General features: G+C 48.8%; 2 protein-coding genes across 2 annotated transcripts; both read left to right on the top strand.

Moving 5' to 3' along the window:
* The first annotated feature begins 2217 nt into the window (after positions 1 to 2217).
* MTMR11 (myotubularin related protein 11) lies at positions 2218 to 11665 on the top strand. The gene is made up of 17 exons (XM_050749986.1): positions 2218 to 3366; positions 3721 to 3796; positions 4288 to 4409; positions 4631 to 4691; positions 4862 to 5004; positions 5460 to 5538; positions 5660 to 5795; positions 6043 to 6130; positions 6288 to 6376; positions 6461 to 6585; positions 7991 to 8057; positions 8301 to 8371; positions 8890 to 9056; positions 9339 to 9512; positions 9756 to 9938; positions 10387 to 10680; positions 10986 to 11665. Exons 1-17 carry the CDS (start codon positions 3301 to 3303, stop codon positions 11172 to 11174), a joined length of 2130 nt encoding a protein of 709 aa, XP_050605943.1. The 5' UTR covers positions 2218 to 3300; the 3' UTR covers positions 11175 to 11665.
* Positions 11666 to 11948: 283 nt separating this feature from the next.
* Positions 11949 to 16938, top strand: SF3B4 (splicing factor 3b subunit 4). Its single transcript, XM_050750664.1, has 6 exons — positions 11949 to 12589; positions 13022 to 13150; positions 13389 to 13931; positions 14261 to 14467; positions 16240 to 16413; positions 16525 to 16938. The coding sequence occupies exons 1-6, from the start codon at positions 12556 to 12558 to the stop codon at positions 16710 to 16712; spliced, it is 1275 nt and encodes a 424-aa protein (XP_050606621.1). The 5' UTR covers positions 11949 to 12555; the 3' UTR covers positions 16713 to 16938.
* The last annotated feature ends 1025 nt before the right edge of the window (positions 16939 to 17963 follow it).

Raw genomic sequence — 17963 nt, 5'->3', positions numbered from 1 at the left:
GCATGAGCCACCGTGCCCGGCCTCTGTGTCTTCCTTCTCCAATGAGTCAGTGCCCCAGACATACAGCCACAGGTGAGAAGACAGAATTAGAAGCCCCTTCCCGGCCTGGAATCACCTGCACTCCAGATTTTTCTAATTTCCTTCTTTCCCTCCAGGCCTTTCAACTATAGATTTGGATGAGTCATGCAGGCATTCTGTCTTTTTTACTTTGCAGACACCCCGTCTGCAAATCACAGGGTATTTTGCCTCCATATGTTGGTTGGGTAACAAAATATTACGATGTCCCCATGTAGACTTTCTCCGTGCCACCTCCTGCATTGGCCAAGTGGGTAAGGGGCAGTAGAAAAGAGCAACGGAAGCTGGCTGGTAGCAGTTAAGAGGAATGGGGGTGGGAAGGACCTTGGCCTCTTTCTGTGCTTATAACTGGATCTGTGACTCATCTTGTGAGTCACTCAGCTCCACCTCCCTCCTCCGGCTGCCCCTCCCAGCAGCCTTTACTCCTGGCACAAACCTGCAGCCAGACTAGGATTCTGAAAATGGAAAAATCTGACATAGCCCCTTGCCTCTCCACCCTGGTCTTCATCTAGTACTTCTGCTGGGGGTGTGTGGGATGGGGAGAGGCAGCCTTAATCCTCAGCTCCTGCCCACTCCATTCCTAGTTAAGTATTGATCCAAATCTCCCAATTTTTTTCTCCTAATTTCCCCCGACCCCCCACTTTTTTTTTTTTTTTTTTTTGAGACGGAGTTTCGATCTTGTCGCCCAGGATGGAGTGCAATGGCGCGATCCCGGCTCACTGCAACCTTTGTCTCCTGGGTTCAAGGGATTCTCCTGCCTCCTCAGCCTCCCAAGTAGCTGGGATTACAGGCACCCACCATCACGCCTGGCTAATGTTTTTTTTCTTTTTCTTTTTTCTTTTTTTTTGAGACGGAGTCTCACTCTGTCGCCCAGGCTGGAGTGCAGTGGCAAGATCTCAGCTCACTGCAAGCTCCGCCTCCCGGGTTCACGTCATTCTCCTGCCTCAGCCTCCCGAGTAGCTGGGACTACAGGCGCCCGCCACCTCGCCTGGCTAGTTTTTTGTATTTTATTAGTAGAGACGGGGTTTAGCCAGGATGGTCTCGATCACCTGACCTCGTGATCCGCCCGTCTCGGCCTCCCAAAGTGCTGGGATTACAGGCGTGAGCCACCGCGCCCGGCCTTTTTTTTTTCTTTTTTTTTGTTTTTTTAGTAGAGTCGGAATTCACCAGGTTGGCCAGGCTGGTCTCGAATTCCTGACCTCAGGTGATCCACCCACCTCAGCCTTCCAAAGTGCTAGGATTACAGGCATGAGCCACCGCCCCCACACTCCCTTGCCCGATATTTTTTCCTCCGTGTTCCTCCACTGTCTCCACACCTCAAAGTGCTAAATAATAGAATGAGGCTGTTGAATAAAGGATGGTGGTGAGAAGGAAAGTGGATAATGGGATTTAAAAGTTAGGTACACACCTCTTCTTATGCTTTTTTTTTGAGATGGAGTATTGCTGTGTTGCCCAGGCTGGAGTGTAGTCATGAGATCTTGGCTCATTGCAACCTCTGCTTCCTGGGTTCAAGCGATTCTCCTGCCTCAGCCTCCCAAGTAGCTGGGATTATAGGTGTGAGCCACTACACCTGGCTAATTTTTGTGTTTTCAGTAGAGATGGGGTTTCACCATGTTGGCCAGGTGGTCCTGAACTCCTGACCTCAAGTGATCCGCCTGCCTTGGCTTTCTAAAGTGCTTGGGATTACAGGTGTGAGACACTGTGCCCAGCCCCTATTTTCTTTTTACAACAGACTTTGGGAAGTATTTTCTTCCCCCAAGAGGTTGAGGCCCATGGAATGCATTAGGGGGAGGTGGGGTGGTGATGCTCTGTAGCCTTTAGGACTTCTAGAATCAGGCTTCTGGGCCACCTTCCTAGCAGGTGTATACCTCTTTGTTGCAGACTGACTTCCTGTCTCACAATATCTTCACTATTTCCACAGTTGCAGCCAAGACAGGAAACTGAAAGCTGAGGCCAGAAGGGTGGTGTACTGGGGGGAGGGAAAAATTGAGTGTCACTTTGGAAAACTGGTGCCCCCACCTAAGGATTGCTGCCTCTGTAGATTCAAAAGCAATAAAACAGCAGCTCATTAACTCTTATTTTGTATTTTATTTTCTGTCTTTTTCATGTCTAAATAAAGATTTTTGCTTTGCTGTCCCCAAGTCCCCCTCCTTTAAAGGAGCTGCAGCTCCTTGACTTCTCTCCTTGTTCCCAGCTTTTCTTACCCAGCTTTGCTTCTTGGGTTGCAGATGGGAGGGATGGGGGATGGACTGTTGAGCTGAAGAGAGGTTTCCAGCCCTCACCTGTGAAAGCCCTGAACATGAATCATTCATTTGGAGATCTGGTGTCTGGGTTGGAGGGGTGGAGTCACATACGGGAATGGGCACCAATTGGTTGTGTATCTACGTGATGGGCAAGATTAACTGGTAAGATCTTTTTGTCCCACCTGCATCCACAAGACTTGCACACAAGCATACTTGTACTTGTGCCTGCATCTTGGACACATTTCCATCTCTTTTTATACTTCTCCACTGCACTCTTCACATGATGTCTGTGTCATGCCCTCTAGAGAAAGACATGCAAAACCACTTTAACCAGTTTCCCTGCTTCCCCACCTAATTCCCCCCAGGTCTAATTTTCATTTTCTTCTGGAAGAGGGGACAAGGAGGCTTGAAACACTTTCACATTCCTACCCCTCTCCCTGCCCCAAACCCCTTTGAGAAGACAAAAGAACTGAGCTTCCAAGGGAAGTCATCACTGAGACACTCCAGAGAGGTAGCCCAAATGATTCCAGCTTCATAATCAATAGAGCTGCTCCCCTCAAACAGTCCCCAGTACTCATGAACAGGAAGAGAACAGGGTCTGGGATTGGGGTAAAGAAGAGAGTTGATATTTTTCTCTCAGTCCCCATTTCTCCCCAACCCGTCCGTCTCAGATTCCACCGTTTCCTCTCCACTTTTCCAGAATTGTGTGTATTCTCCTTTAAGGGGCTGGGCATCTCTCCCGCCCTCTCCAGAGTCGACTGAAGTTTCCGAGGAGACTTCTCAGGCTGGGCTGGACACACCTTTCCAAGGACCCCCACACTCTGCTCTGTGCACCTCAAATGCGCCTTTCCCTTGTGTCCAACCCCCTACCCCTCTCCCTAACTGCCCTCTTCTCAACAAGACTCAGCCTCTCCCTGAGGTGGGTGAGCATCCTTGAGGTTTCCCACCCTTAACTGCTCCGTCCCCGGATGGAGCCAGAGAAATGTGGTGGGGGGGCCGGGGCCAGAGTTTCAACATTGCCCCCCAGAAGGAGGAGCCAGAGATGGGGGTAAGGAGAAGGAATTTGGGGGGGGTGTCGGCAAGAGGGTGAGAATGGGGATGAGGTGGAGATAAAAGGGGGAAGCAAAGGTTCTAGAGGAGGAGGAGGGTGTGTCTGTCCTATCAGCTTCTGCTGATGGAGCCTGGTCTGTCTTTTTCATAGTCTCAATTTCGTTGTCTCATTATCCATTAACCAGCCCCTCCCTTTACTGTCTGCCAGCCCTGGTAGGTCTGGAGCTCCCCACAGACACTGATCTCAGTTTCCCCCGAGAGTGTGAGTGTAGGCCTCTAAAGGCAGCTACCTTTGGGGAGTTGGGGAGCCTAGGGGTTAACTCTAGACCCCCCTCAACTCTCTGGACCAAAGTCTGTCCAGGAAAGCAGGATGCCGGAGCACAGGAGTCGTCAGCCTAGCAGTTGCCTGGCCTCCAGATGCCTCCCAGGTAATAATGCCCTAGCACTCTCCAAAGACTCTTCCAAATTTCATCCTATACCAATCTCGTTTCATGCTCTCACCAAAGATACCCCTGTGTTCCTCTCCTGGCTCAAAGTACTTCTGCCTGAGGCTCACTGTCCTCCCCAACGGCCTCTAGAGCTGGCTGAGAGCTGGACCTTGACATTCCTTCTGTTTCCTTGACCCTGTTACCCCTTTTCAAATTTACTTATTCAATACATAGTTAGTGCCTGCTATGTGCCAGGCCCTGTTCTAGGCTCTGTTCTAGTTACAGACATTTAAATACACACACACACACACACACACACACACACACACACACACACATATCTTTCCTCCTCATAAGCTTACATTGTAGTGGGCTTTGGGGAGGATTTTAATCTTCCCTATTTAGATCTCCCTTTCTCAGAGGGGTGGGTGTATCCAAGTGTGGGCAACACTGGGAATAGTCATAACGGGGCTTCCCTTCTTCCCCTTTAGGGGAGCAGATCCTAGCATGGGCCCCAGGGCTGAGGAAGGGGCTGGAACCGGAATTGTCTGGAACCCTGATCTGTACCAACTTTAGGGTCACCTTCCAGCCCTGTGGATGGCAGCAGAATGAGGTGAGATGGTTGGGGCAACAAAAATGACAGCTAGTGGGAAATGGGTAGGGGAGTCTAGCAGGATTTAGACAAACATTATGGGTTAAGGGCTGTCTTTTGAATGTGTCATTGATAATCAGTGGGAACTCTCTCTAGGGTAGTTGCACCCTAGGGGTTGGGGCTGCCAGAGTAGGAAAATGAGGGCCATTTCAGATGTCTACCCAGTCACATGCTTCCTCTAGGACACTCCCTTAAGCAGTGAATATGATTTTGCCCTGGTCAACATTGGGCGATTAGAGGCTGGTAAGTTGGGGGGGTTTGATGAAGGGTTCACTGGGTGTGTTGGAACTCCCTCCTCCTCATCCTTCCTATATTCTCAGAAAACAGCAGGGATGGAGTGGGATGGGCTGGAAGAGTCCCTTCTGGAGGGACCCTGGTCCATGGTTACACTGCTCTGTACCTCTTCACTTCAGTGAGCGGCTTGTCCCGAGTCCAGCTCCTCCGTCCAGGGTCCCTGCTTAAATTTATCCCTGAGGAGATTATGATTCATGGCCGAGACTTCCGGCTACTCAGAGTTGGTTTTGAGGCTGGAGGCCTAGAGCCTCAGGCTTTTCAGGTAAGAGGCCCCTAACCTGAGGCTTCCTCCTCATCTCAGAACCTTGGGATCCTCTCACTGACAATTTCCGAGATTCCTCTAGTCCCTGGGATCCTCTCATCATTCCCCCTGCTTCTCTCAAGGAAAGGCTAAAAGGCTGGGATAAATGATTGTGTGATGAGAGTAAAGAGCCTGCGCTCCAGCCTTACTCTATTAATTACCAGCAGTGTGACTCTGGGCGAGTTTCCTCCTCTGAAAAACCAGGATTCCTCCCAGAATCATTATTCTAGGATTCTGTGGTTCCAGATTTGTTCTCCCGACCCCAGTCCCCATGACCTGAGGAAGCCCCCTTCTCTAGGGACTTTCTTCACTGTTCTTTATTATTGGCAAAGAGAGTGGAGCAACACATGTGCTCCATTTCCTTCTTTTCACTTACTCAGCCTAAGCCAAAGGATGGAATGTCCTCTCCTCCACAGGTGACCATGGCCATTGTCCAAGCCAGAGCTCAGAGCAATCCAGCCCAACCGTATTCGGGGATAACCCTGAGCAAGGCTGGTGAGTGAGAGTACTTTAGGGTAAGGAAGAATCTGAAAAAGCAGAGGATGGCTGACGACAAAGAGCCGAGAAGCTATCTCCGATTTTCTCCTTCCTCCTCTATGTCTCACTCCTGTTCTAGGCCAGGCTTCTGGCTCCAGAAAACCACCAGTTCCTCTCATGGAGACAGCAGAAGACTGGGAGACTGAGCGGAAGAAGCAGGCAGCCAGAGGCTGGAGAGTCAGCACGGTCAACGAGAGGTTCGACGTAGCCACCAGGTGATGCCCCAGTGCACCCCAACCCTGCTGCTCTCTCAATCTTCCCTTAGTTCCTTGATCCTCTAAAGCTAGGACTTCCCACAGACTCCAGCCTCCTAGACACCCACAAAGCTATTTCTCTTACCTCCTAGATCCCTAAACCTGAAATCCCTTGGAATGGTCCCTCCGAAGCAGCTTCCTTGTAATAACAGCTTTACGTTGTAATGAAGTCACTGAGTCAAACTGTAATACCACTCTCATTTCACAGCCTCCCCCGTTACTTCTGGGTCCCTAACCGAATTCTGGACAGTGAGGTCAGGAGAGCATTTGGCCACTTTCATCAGGGCCGTGGACCGGTCAGTGTGAGGGTTAGGGTAATGGCTGTGGATTAGAGGGTCATGGGAGGCCAGGGACAATGTGGAGGGAGGAACCTCTGTGAGGTCTGTGTGGGGGCAAGGGTAGCGTGGAGCTAGGTGTTTCTCCCACAATGACCCTCTTCTGTCCCATGTGAAGCGCTTGTCCTGGCATCACCCTGGAGGCAGTGATCTTCTCCGCTGTGGAGGCTTCTATACAGCCAGCGACCCTAACAAGGAGGATATCAGGTGAGGGAGGCTTGATGAGAAGAATCAAGGGTTAGGTGCTCAGGGCAGACTCCTTCTCTTATTTCCTGACTCCCTCCCCTCCAGAGCAGTGGAGTCGATGCTCCAGGCTGGGCATTCAGATGTTGTCCTGGTAGACACTATGGATGAGCTGCCCAGCCTTGCAGATGTCCAACTTGCCCACCTGAGGCTGAGGGCCCTCTGCCTGCCTGGTGAGAATAACCTTTGACCCCTCACCCTCACCCCTAGGTCTGCTGAGCCTAACCTGGTTTACCCTTTGCTTGCTGTAGATGAATAGCTCTTTAGTCCAATAAGCCTGTTCTCTTTTCTTTTCTTTCTTTTTTTTTTTTTTCTTGAGACGGAGTCTCGGCTGGGCATGGTGGCTCACGCCTGTAATCTCAGCACTATGGGAGGCCGAGGCAGGTGGATCACCTGAGGTCAGGAGTTTGAGACCAACCTGGCCAACGTGGTGAAACCCTGTTTCTACTAAAAATAAAAAAAAATAAAAAAAATAAAAATTGGCTGGGTGCGGTGGCAGACGCCTGTAATCCTGGCTACTTGGGAGGCTGAGGCACAGAGAATCGCTTGAACCCAGGAGGTGGGTGAACTGAGAATGTGCCATTGCATTCCAGCCTAGGCGACAAGAGTGAAACTTGTTTAAAAAAAAAAAAAAAAAGGCCAGGTGCGGTGGCTCACGCCTGTAATCCCAGAACTTTGGGAGGCCGAGGTGGGCGGATCACAAGGTCAGGAGATCGAGACCATCCTGGCGAACACGGTGAAGCCCCGTCTCTACTAAATATACAAAAAAATTAGCCGGGCGTGGTGGCGGGCACCTGTAGTCCCAGCTTCTAGGGAGGCTGAGGCAGGAGAATGGTGTGAACCTGGGAGGCAGCGGAGCTTGCAGTGAGCAGAGATCGCGCCACTGCACTCCAGCCTGGGCGACAGAGCGAGACTCCGTCTCAAAAAAAAAAAAAAAAAAAAAAAAAGGCAGATGAGACGGAGTCTCCCTCTGTCGCCCAAGCTGGAGTGCAGTGGCAAGATCTTGGCTCATTGCAACCTCCAACTCCCACGTTCAAGCGGTTCTCCTGCCTCAGCCTCTCTAGTAACTGGGATTATAGGCGCCTGCCACCATGCCTGGCAATTTTTGTATTTTTAGTAGAGACGAGGTTTCACCATGTTCCCCGTGTTAGACTAGGCTGGTCTCGAACTCCTCAGGTGATCCACCCACCTTGTCCTCCTAAAGTGCTGGGATTATAGGCATGAGTCACCGTGCCTGGCCAGTGAGACTGTTTTCTACTCACCTCCCATCTCTCCCACCTCTCCCACAGACTCACTGATTTCCTGTCTTCTTGACCCCAATTTATTCTTTTTTAAACAGCTTTATTGAGACATAATGTACATACCATAAAATTTACCCTTCACTGAAGTATACAATTCAGTGAGTTTTATGGTATTTACAATGTTGTACAACCATCACCACAGTTTAATTTTAGAAAACCATCCTGGCCATTTACAATTACTTTTCATTCCTATTCTTAACCCAGCAGGCTATCAACCTGAATTCTGAATCCTGAGTTCTAATCTCTTTGCCCTTCTGATCTTTCTACTCTCTATCAGATTCATCTGTGGCTGAGGATAAATGGCTTTCAGCCCTGGAAGGAACACGATGGCTGGACTATATCAGGTACTCCTTCGCTTCTTCTAGCCATCATTTATAATTCAACCTTCTTCAACCTTCTGTTAACTTGGCCTCCTAAATGGCCTTTCTTTAGTTCTTCTCCTCAGCTTCCCAAGAAGACTGCCATTTTCTGCTTTTTAGAAGAAAGAGGGGTAGGATTTGGAGTCGGCCTTATTCCATCCCATGACCCATCACTCCATTCCCCTAGGCTTATCATTTTTCCTCCCTCTTCCTCATCTGCTCCTCCAGGGCTTGTCTTCGAAAGGCCAGTGACATTTCAGTATTAGTGACATCCAGGGTTCGTTCTGTAATACTTCAAGGTGAGTTCCTTGGGTAAGCCCATTCCATTCTTTGCCTCTTTTCTTTACCCACCTGACCAGATTGCATTCAGGGAGGGAGACCCATAAGGCTTCTTCCTCTCCTGTTCCTGGGAACTACCTGCGAGCTCTACTCTCATCCTTCAGTGCTCTCTCTGCCTCCCCATCACACCTTGTGGTCCCTGACACTAGGATGGTCTTAGCCCCTTTGTTCCTTTCCTTCCATCAGTGGATGGGGACTGGGGTTGGGGTGGGAAGGGCAGTGTGGAAGCTGGTTTGAGAATTATGATTCTGCCCCTTACATGTGAAACTGGGTATTTCTATCCGGGTGGAGTCTAGGACGTGAATCATTCAAGGTCTTTGTTTTTTCTTCACTTCTATGTGCTCTCTCAATCCTTCCTACCCCAAACCTTTCCCCTCTGTGCCTCTCACTTCTCAATGCCATACTTCTCGTCTCATTCTCTTCTGCCCTAGTTTCTTGGACCCCTCTTCTTTGTCCCTTCTTCCTCTTTATCACCCAGAGCGCGGTGATCGTGATCTCAATGGCCTCCTCTCTTCACTCGTCCAGCTGCTTTCAGCCCCCGAAGCCCGAACACTGTTTGGCTTCCAATCCCTAGTGCAGCGAGAGTGGGTGGCAGCTGGACATCCCTTCCTGACTCGGCTTGGGGGAACTGGGGCCAGTGAAGAGGTGAGAACAATTTGGGATGGCATCGGGGGGATATTACTAAAGAAGTAAGAGAATGAGAAAATTATTTTGTATAATTCACTGGAGGTGAATCCAGTCAGAAGGGCCCCAAGGTTAGGCTGAGATGAAGATCCTGATGAGTGAGGCCTCATAAGCCCCTGCTACCCTCAATTCAGATTTTCATTCCCCGACCTCCATAGTGCCCCCTATTCCCTTATCATCTCATCATCCCCCCTCTTCGGGTCCCAATAATCCCTTCCAACCTCTTAATTTCTCTCTTTTCAGGCTCCGGTGTTTCTCCTCTTCCTTGATTGTGTCTGGCAGCTCCTCCAGCAGTTTCCAGCTGATTTTGAATTCTCTGAGTTTTTCCTTCTTGCTCTTCATGACAGCGTCAGGGTTCCTGACACCCTTACCTTCCTGAGAAATACCCCCTGGGAGCGCGGAAAGCAGAGCGGACAGGTCAGTGACTTCTATTTTTGACTTGTGTTTTTTTTCCATTGAGATGTACTCTCTGAAGTTTGGTCTTGATTTGTTTTATGAGAAGTGAGGTCTGTGGGTGGGGAGGGAGAGATTTAGTCTCATTTTCAGGACAGGACTTTTGCCCTATATCTTTCCTAGAATAAGAGGTGAGAATCTCATGATTTGTCTCTAGATGTGGGAGGATTGTGTGTAACCATCCTTTTTCTTGCTTCCTCTGTCCAGTTAAACTCCTATACACAAGTCTACACCCCAGGATACTCCCAGCCCCCAGCTGGGAACTCTTTTAACCTGCAGCTGTCTGTCTGGGACTGGGATTTACGCTATAGCAATGCACAGATACTACAATTCCAGAATCCTGGCTATGACCCAGAACACTGTCCAGATTCCTGGCTCCCTAGACCGCAGGTGAAGTGTCTAAACTTCCTAAATTCCCTTGACGTTCCCACAGGCTCATGCTACTAGACAGTGAGAAGTGAAAGACATAATGTCTTGAGTTCCTTAGGGAAAGCTACTCCACTACTCTTCTGCAGCTGTCACTTATAGTCCCTGGGTGTCCCTAGGAAGACAGAAGTCCTAGAATAGCACAGAGGGCACCCTTTTTGTCCTTCCTCAAGTCTGTTTACTCATCTTCCTGTCTCATGCACACATAAGTTGCCCTAAAATCAACCTTAATCAGTCCTGAGGCTTAGTTGAAGCCTAATGAGGAGGGTAGAAGAATTCTCATGGGGAGGCTTGTAGTTCTAGTCACCAGTACAGTGAGTGGATGGCGGCAGGACACCCTATCCCGATCCAGATTGGGGAAACTAGGGTTATCTGGTCTCTCTGTTGCCAGCTGATTTCCTTTTCCCTTTAGCCAAGCTTCATGATTCCTGGACCCCCCAGTTCTGTGTGGCTCTTCTCTAGAGGAGCATTGACCCCCTTAAATCACCTCTGTCCTTGGCGGGACAGTCCCTCCCTGCTGGCAGTCTCTTCTCGTTGGCTCCCTCGACCTGCTATCTCCTCTGAAAGCCTGGCTGACCAGGAATGGGGTCTCCCCTCACATTGGGGAGCTTGCCCTTTACCTCCAGGGCTGCTGCTGCCTGGATATCTGGGACCCCAGATCAGGTTCTGGAGACGCTGCTACCTGAGGGGAAGGCCTGAGGTCCAGGTAAGAAGGGAAAATAAGACTGGGAGTGGGAGAAGGGACTTGACTCTGCTGAACCAGATGAACAGGAGCTGGAAAGGCAAGGAGCTGAAGGCTGGGGGGACTGGGAAGTGAAGTTCTACTCCTCTTGGTATCAAACAGGGTTTGGGAGTGTAGGAGGTGCGGGAAAGTGCTTGTGGCTTAGATTAAGTGGAATTTAGGGCACAGCTGGAAAGGGAAACAGAATTAAAGACACCAGAAGTAGCAGAGAAGCCGGGGGCCAGAGCTACAACAGTATTCCTCTCTGTTCCTCTTTGCCTCCTCCCCAGATGGGCCTCTCAGCTCCTACAATCTCTGGCCTCCAGGATGAGCTATCCCATCTTCAGGAGCTATTACGGAAATGGACACCAAGAATATCTCCTGAAGTTCACTCCAAGAAAAGAGATCCACATACCATTCTCAATCCCACTGAAATTGTGGGCATTCTCAAAGGCAGGGCAGAGGGGGATCTGGGGTAGAGGACGGTTCTGTCTAATCCTTTTTTTTTTTTTTTTTTTTTTGTTTCTGGACTTGCAGCCTCAGCTTTCACACTCCAGCCCTTAAGTTCACTAAGAAGGTCTGAGTTTCTGCTGCAGATGGTGGTGTTAACTGCTCCAACTCTTGTCCTGTCTTGCTTAGTTCCTACGGATATTTTTGTTTCTTGTCATTTGAAGGATTAAGAAACAAAAACAATCCAGAAATTGATCGGTTTTTTTAGACCAATTCCATCCCTTCTGGATAACCAGATGTTAAATCGTGAGATCAGAGATGCTGTTCATCAGTCCCAACAAGATGGCCTAGAGATCGCATTCTCACCTCGCCTTGCTGCTGCTTTAATTCCAACTTCTATTTCTTCCCTTATAGTTTTCTATGGGAATGAGGCGGATACAGGAAACACCCTGTCTCCTCTGTATTTTTGTAGCGGAATTTTCTATTTAAGGGGCTCATTAAAGCATAGTATTTATACACATTACTGGCATTGTTTCTTGTGTTTGAATAAAGGATTCTCCTAGGTAGGAAAGTGGTGGGTAAAAGGTGGGTATGATCCAAGAGAGGAAGGCATCTACTGTATTATTGCTAAAGAAATAGGGGAACTGGATTTGGTGAGACTGCAGAATTCAAGTGCAGTTTGGGGAAAGGATTCTGTGTGTGTCTCCCATTTAGAGGCAGATGGGGCCAGATTGTTCTAGAGATCCAGACTGAAGTCTCTGAGCTCCGATCCTATCCACCCCTCACCTGTGGTCACACACCACCTTGGAGCAGCCCTCACCCTCCCCATGCAATTACGACGAGATGAGCGCAGACGTCACTCCAGCTCAGACATTTCGCAGTCTCCTCCCCTGAGGGAAAACCAAATACCTCCAGCCCAAATCAGGGCTGTTGAGGCCAAATCTGCAAGAAGGTTGCAGGCGAGATGGAGGGTTCCCTCTGCGCCTGAAAGCAGCCAAGTCCTCGGGTTGGGGGGACTCTTCAGCACATCCTTCTCTGGACAACAAAACATCATCACTGGCTACAAAATACATGAAAACTGAAGTTTTTGTTCTTTTAGCTTTCGAATTTACATTTTTGGGAGCAGTGTGATTCTTTCAAGTCTAGCAGTGCATTAAGACGGTCTGAGCGTTTCCGTTCCGCCCTCCTCGCTAAGACCACTAGCAGCGGCAGCTCTGCGCGGGTGCCGAGGACTCCACCGCCCAACCCGAGTTAAGTCTTGGAGGCTCCTAAAATGGCTGCAGCCGCTTCCAGGCCCCTCCTCTTCCGCGGCTCCGCCCACCGCTACGTCCTCCTTCGCCCCGGAAGTGGAAGTCGTGCTGAGGTCAGAAGGCGGAACCGCTGCTGGGAGACGGCGGGAGCTCTTTCGCCATGGCTGCCGGGCCGATCTCCGAGCGGAACCAGGGTAACTGGAGGGGGAAAGTCTGGAATGGGCTCAGCGTGGCTAGGAGGCCCCTACTACAGCCAGAAGTGCCTCTGCAGGGGTGGGAGACTGGACTCATCCATTCCCCAGAGGGCGCGAGACCGGCCCCGTGCCTCCTGGGGGCGGGGTGGCCAGGTGCTGGCTGAGGCCTGTGGGTGTGATACTTACGTCCAATCCCCTGCTGAGTTCTCACTCAAAAAAACAAAAAAATCCACTCAGAATACTAAATTAGACTTCAGAGGATTCCTGAAGTCCTGGAGAGAGAAGTTTAAGGGTTTAACTTTTTTTTTTTGCTCCTGTCCCCTACCCGCGTCCCCAGTTCCCCCGGTTGGGTTCCATCTTCATGTTTCCATCACCTCCTTCTTTCATGTTATACTCTCACCCTTGCTCTAACTTTCTGCTCCCTCCCTTCAGATGCCACTGTGTACGTGGGGGGCCTGGATGAGAAGGTTAGTGAACCACTGCTGTGGGAACTGTTTCTCCAGGCTGGACCAGTAGTCAACACCCACATGCCAAAGGATAGAGTCACTGGCCAGCACCAAGGTGAGTACATGGCAAGGGGCAATTTGCTTCCGGAGGGTCCCGGCAGTATTCACAACTGTTTTGGAATAACATGAGCAACCTAAAGTATTTCTTTCTTTTAAGCCTCTGTTCAGTTTATTTCTGGAACCATTCTTAAGTGAGATTGTTTCTTTCTTGTTCTTTGTGATTAGAGGGTAGATGAGTTTTACCCCATTTTCAATCTCTTATGTTGTTAACCTCCTCTTCTCCACTTCTCCAGGCTATGGCTTTGTGGAATTCTTGAGTGAGGAAGATGCTGACTATGCCATTAAGATCATGAACATGATCAAACTCTATGGGAAGCCAATACGGGTGAACAAGGCATCAGCCCACAACAAAAACCTGGATGTAGGGGCCAACATTTTCATTGGGAACCTGGACCCTGAGATTGATGAGAAGTTGCTTTATGATACTTTCAGCGCTTTTGGGGTCATCTTACAAACCCCCAAGATTATGCGGGACCCTGACACAGGCAACTCCAAAGGTTATGCCTTTATTAATTTTGCTTCATTTGATGCTTCGGATGCAGCAATTGAAGCCATGAATGGGCAGTACCTCTGTAACCGCCCTATCACCGTATCTTATGCCTTCAAGAAGGACTCCAAGGGTGAGCGCCATGGCTCAGCAGCCGAACGACTTCTGGCAGCTCAGAACCCGCTGTCCCAGGCTGACCGCCCTCATCAGCTGTTTGCAGATGCACCTCCTCCACCCTCTGCCCCCAATCCTGTGGTATCATCATTGGGGTCTGGGCTTCCTCCACCAGGTAAAGGTTTTGGTTAAAATTTGTTTGTCTTAAGGTTGGGGGAGAGAGTCAGGAGGAAGAAAAAAAGAGCCTGAAAGGGGGATGGGACATGGAGTCAGTGAGTGATGGGAAGAGGACTGAGGGGTGATGGTAGTGGTGGAGAAGAAAGTTGTTGGGTTTCTTTAGGAGGGTGAAGTTGGTTGACTTTTCTAACATTGCTTTTGATTTTAGAGCACTGGGAGGAGGGGGAAAGAGCTCACCCTGCCCAGAGAGGCCAGATCAGGACAGGCTCTTTAAAGACATTTTCTCCTCACTACCATTAACTTTTCCTTTTTCCATTTCCTCTATAGGCATGCCTCCTCCTGGCTCCTTCCCACCCCCAGTGCCACCTCCTGGAGCCCTCCCACCTGGGATACCCCCAGCCATGCCCCCACCACCTATGCCTCCTGGAGCTGCAGGACATGGCCCCCCATCGGCAGGAACCCCAGGGGCAGGACATCCTGGTCATGGACACTCACATCCTCACCCATTCCCACCAGGTGGGATGCCCCATCCAGGTAGGTGTGCTTTGTTGGGAGGGAAGAGCTTGGTAGAGCATCTCTGTTACCTCTCACCCTGCTGCCCTTTGTTCCTCAACAGTAACAGTTTCAGAGTTTCCTTTCCTTCAGACATTCTATTATAAAAACATACAAAATACTCTCTAACATCCACCTCCCTGTATCCATTTCTTAAGTTTTTCTGACAAGAAGACTATACTTGCTGGTTTTTATTTCTTTAACCTTTAGTTCCATTCTCTTCTCTGACTCCAGCTCAAAGTGGTGACCTAATTGCCAAATCTCAGGGACACTTCTGCTCCTTATCTAGTTTGACCTCTGATGTACTTGAAACTAGTCGTGTCCTCCTGTTTGAAATTCTCGTCTCTTTTTGCTTTTGCTTTTCTAGATCCTCCACCTCTCTGACTCCTTAATCTCAGCTACCATGATAGACTCTTGTCTACTTGTGCCTAGATTTTTGTGCTTGTTTCTCTTTTCTGCATATATCTATAGTTTTAATTGGGCATATACTGATGCCTCCTAGATCTGTATCTTTAGTCCATAGCTGTTGACATTCCGGATCCTTAATGCTTTAATGCTGCTGCTTAATAGATAGCGTCATTTTTCTGTCCCTCTCCTTCAAACCCATTCTTTCTCTAGCAGTCTTTTTTTTCAGGTGCTTAATTCATGAATCTGAGAGCGATGTTTGACTGCTCCCTATCACCCCACTCTTAATACCAAGTCTTATTTAATATCAGTGGCATCTCTCCCCATGGCCAGTGCCCTAGTTCAGTCTCTCATTCCCTCATTATTTAACACTTAATTTATTGTAGTAATCTCCTTCCACTTGGACTCCAGTTTTCCCTAACTTCGATCTACTTTCACAGAGTAGGTTTTTTAAAACACAGATGTGCACACACTTGCTCAAAATGACTCTGTTGCTCCCTTTTACCTACAGAGTAAAACTCAAACTCATTACCATAGCATTCACAGCTCTTTATGAGCTGGCCCCTGCCCCTCATTTCTGTAACTGCATTTTGCTCCTGATTACTGAGTTAACTGGCATTTCCTGGAATATATTGTGCTGTTTGACACACCTGTAATCTTTCTGCTTGGGATGCTTTCTTCCCATGATCTTACCCTCCTGAAGCATTCATCCTTTAGAATTAGATCTTGGCTTAGACAGTATGTTCTCTGCTACTTTCTCAAATCCTATCAACAGAGTCATTACTCCACTTGTTATATACTTCAGCATTACTATTACAGTACCTAAAATCATGGGAGAAGCGAGCGTAAGGAGTTGATTGAGTAATTGGTTGGTTTGTGCTGTTGGAATAGGGTCAAGGATAGGGAGCACTTTTTACCACCCTTCTTTTTTTGTTTGTTTGTTTGTTTGTTTGGTGATGGGGTCTCACTCTTTCACTCAGGCTGGAGTGCAGTAGTGTAGTTTTGGCTTATTGTAGCCTTGATCCTCCCATCTCAGCCTCCTGAGTACCTGGGACTACAGGCACACACCACCATGCCTGGCTAATTAAAAGTATTTTTTGATAGAGATGGGTTCTCACTGTGTTGCCCAGGCTGGTCTTGAACTCCTGGGCTCAAGTGATCCACCTAGGCCTCCCGAAGTGCTGGGATTATTGGCATGAGCCACTGTGCCCAGCCAGCCTTATTTTCTGTACCCTTTTTTCTGTATAGTTCTCTTTCTGATGTCACTTTCTTTCTAATTTTGTTCTTTTCTCTATTTTCTTTGCCTTCTCTTTGTCTCTTTTCTTCTTGTGTCTGTTTTATTTTCATAGGGATGTCTCAGATGCAGCTGGCACACCATGGCCCTCATGGCTTAGGACATCCCCACGCTGGACCCCCAGGCTCTGGGGGGCAGCCACCACCCCGACCACCACCTGGAATGCCTCATCCTGGACCTCCTCCAATGGGTATGCCCCCCCGAGGGCCTCCATTCGGATCTCCCATGGGTAAGTCGTCTCTAGCCACCTCCCTCATCTGCACCTATCATGTTCTTACAGCTTCCTGTAGGCACATCCCTTGTCCCGTGCCCTTACTAACTTTTCTTTTACTCCTTGCAGGTCACCCAGGTCCTATGCCTCCGCATGGTATGCGTGGACCTCCTCCACTGATGCCCCCGCATGGATACACTGGCCCTCCACGACCCCCACCCTATGGCTACCAGCGGGGGCCTCTCCCTCCACCCAGACCCACTCCCCGGCCACCAGTTCCCCCTCGAGGTCCGCTTCGAGGCCCTCTCCCTCAGTAAATTCACATTTTTCCTTCCTCCTGTTACATCTTCCCAATACCTTTTCTATTCCTTGGACCAATCAGAGATGCTGTAGCTCCTTGGGGCTAAGGTACTAATCCCTTTCAGCACCCCCACCCCATTCCCCTTTTTAATGTAATTTTTTCCACAGGAGGTATTTCTTTTTTATGTTGGTCCTGAGTATTTTGCAAATGCACAGAGAAAATAAAACTAAACTGCTTGTTTATTTGTGGTGTTTTCCTTGACAACAGTAACTTTTTTTCTTTAAGAAGAGATGTCAGAGTATCATGAAAAGAATGGTAAGGTAGGAGTAGGAGCAAGGGTGCTCACTCCACATTTTAAAGGCTTGTTCTGTAATGTGCTGTTGCAGTTGCTGAGCTCTGCTGTGCACTAGAGTAATTGTTTCCTTACATAGAGCTTATCTTCTAGTTTGGAAGATAGGGGGACCCAATATCTATAGTGTAGGATCATCGTGTTTTTTTCTTTTTTTTTTTTTTTTTTGGAGACATGGTCTTGCTCTGTTGCCTAGGCTGGAGTGCGGTGGCATGATCACAGCTCACTGCACCCCCAACCTCCCAGGCTCAGGTGATTCTCCCACCAAAGCCTCCCAAGTAGCTGGGATCACAGGTGTATGCCATCACACCCAGCTAATTTTTGTATTTTTTGTAGAGGTGAGGTTTTGCCATGTTGCCCAGACTGGTTTTGAACTCCTGGGTTCAAGCGATCCCTCTGCCTCAGCCTCCCAAAGGGCTGGGATTACAGATGTGAGTCACCTCGCCCAGCCAGATTATTGTTTTAAAGTGAGAACAGATGTACCTGGAGATGTCTGGCAAAAATGAAGTAACATGCACTAAGCAATTTATTGCAGCACCGTTATAATGGCAGTAGATTGGAAACAACTCACATCTCCATCAGTAAAGGGACGGGTTGAATAAACTGATAAATTCATGCAACAGAGTACTGTGCAGCTGTAAAAAGGAATGGGGATGATCTCTACATACTGCTGTGGAGAGATCTCCAAGTGAAGAAAAATAATGTGTATAGTGTGCTACCTTCTCTAAGGGTGGCATATATATTTTCTATTTACTTAACGTTTTTAAAAATGGGTAAACCAGCTACTCAGGAGGCTGAGGCAGGAGAATCGCTTGAATCTGGGAGTTGGAGGCTGCAGTGAGCTGAGATCGTGCCATTGCATTCCAGCCTGGGCGACAGAGCGAGACTCCAACTCAAAAAAAAAAAAAAAGGGTAAAC

The sequence above is a fragment of the Macaca thibetana genome, chromosome 1, assembly GCF_024542745.1.
Source record: "Macaca thibetana thibetana isolate TM-01 chromosome 1, ASM2454274v1, whole genome shotgun sequence".
NCBI classification, from domain to species: domain Eukaryota; kingdom Metazoa; phylum Chordata; class Mammalia; order Primates; family Cercopithecidae; genus Macaca; species Macaca thibetana.
The sequence above is the reverse complement of the archived record's forward strand: the minus strand, read 5'-3'. Positions and strand labels throughout refer to the sequence as shown.

Coding starts and splice junctions, on each gene's coding strand:
- MTMR11 (XM_050749986.1), top strand. CDS start 3,301: ATGTGGTGGGGGGGCCGGGGCCAGAGTTTCAACATTGCCCCCCAGAAG. Junction 8,058..8,300: donor CGATGGCTGGACTATATCAG/GTACTCCTTCGC, acceptor CTGCTCCTCCAG/GGCTTGTCTTCGAAAGGCCA. Junction 8,372..8,889: donor TCGTTCTGTAATACTTCAAG/GTGAGTTCCTTG, acceptor TTTATCACCCAG/AGCGCGGTGATCGTGATCTC.
- SF3B4 (XM_050750664.1), top strand. CDS start 12,556: ATGGCTGCCGGGCCGATCTCCGAGCGGAACCAGG. Junction 13,932..14,260: donor GTCTGGGCTTCCTCCACCAG/GTAAAGGTTTTG, acceptor TTTCCTCTATAG/GCATGCCTCCTCCTGGCTCC. Junction 14,468..16,239: donor AGGTGGGATGCCCCATCCAG/GTAGGTGTGCTT, acceptor TTATTTTCATAG/GGATGTCTCAGATGCAGCTG.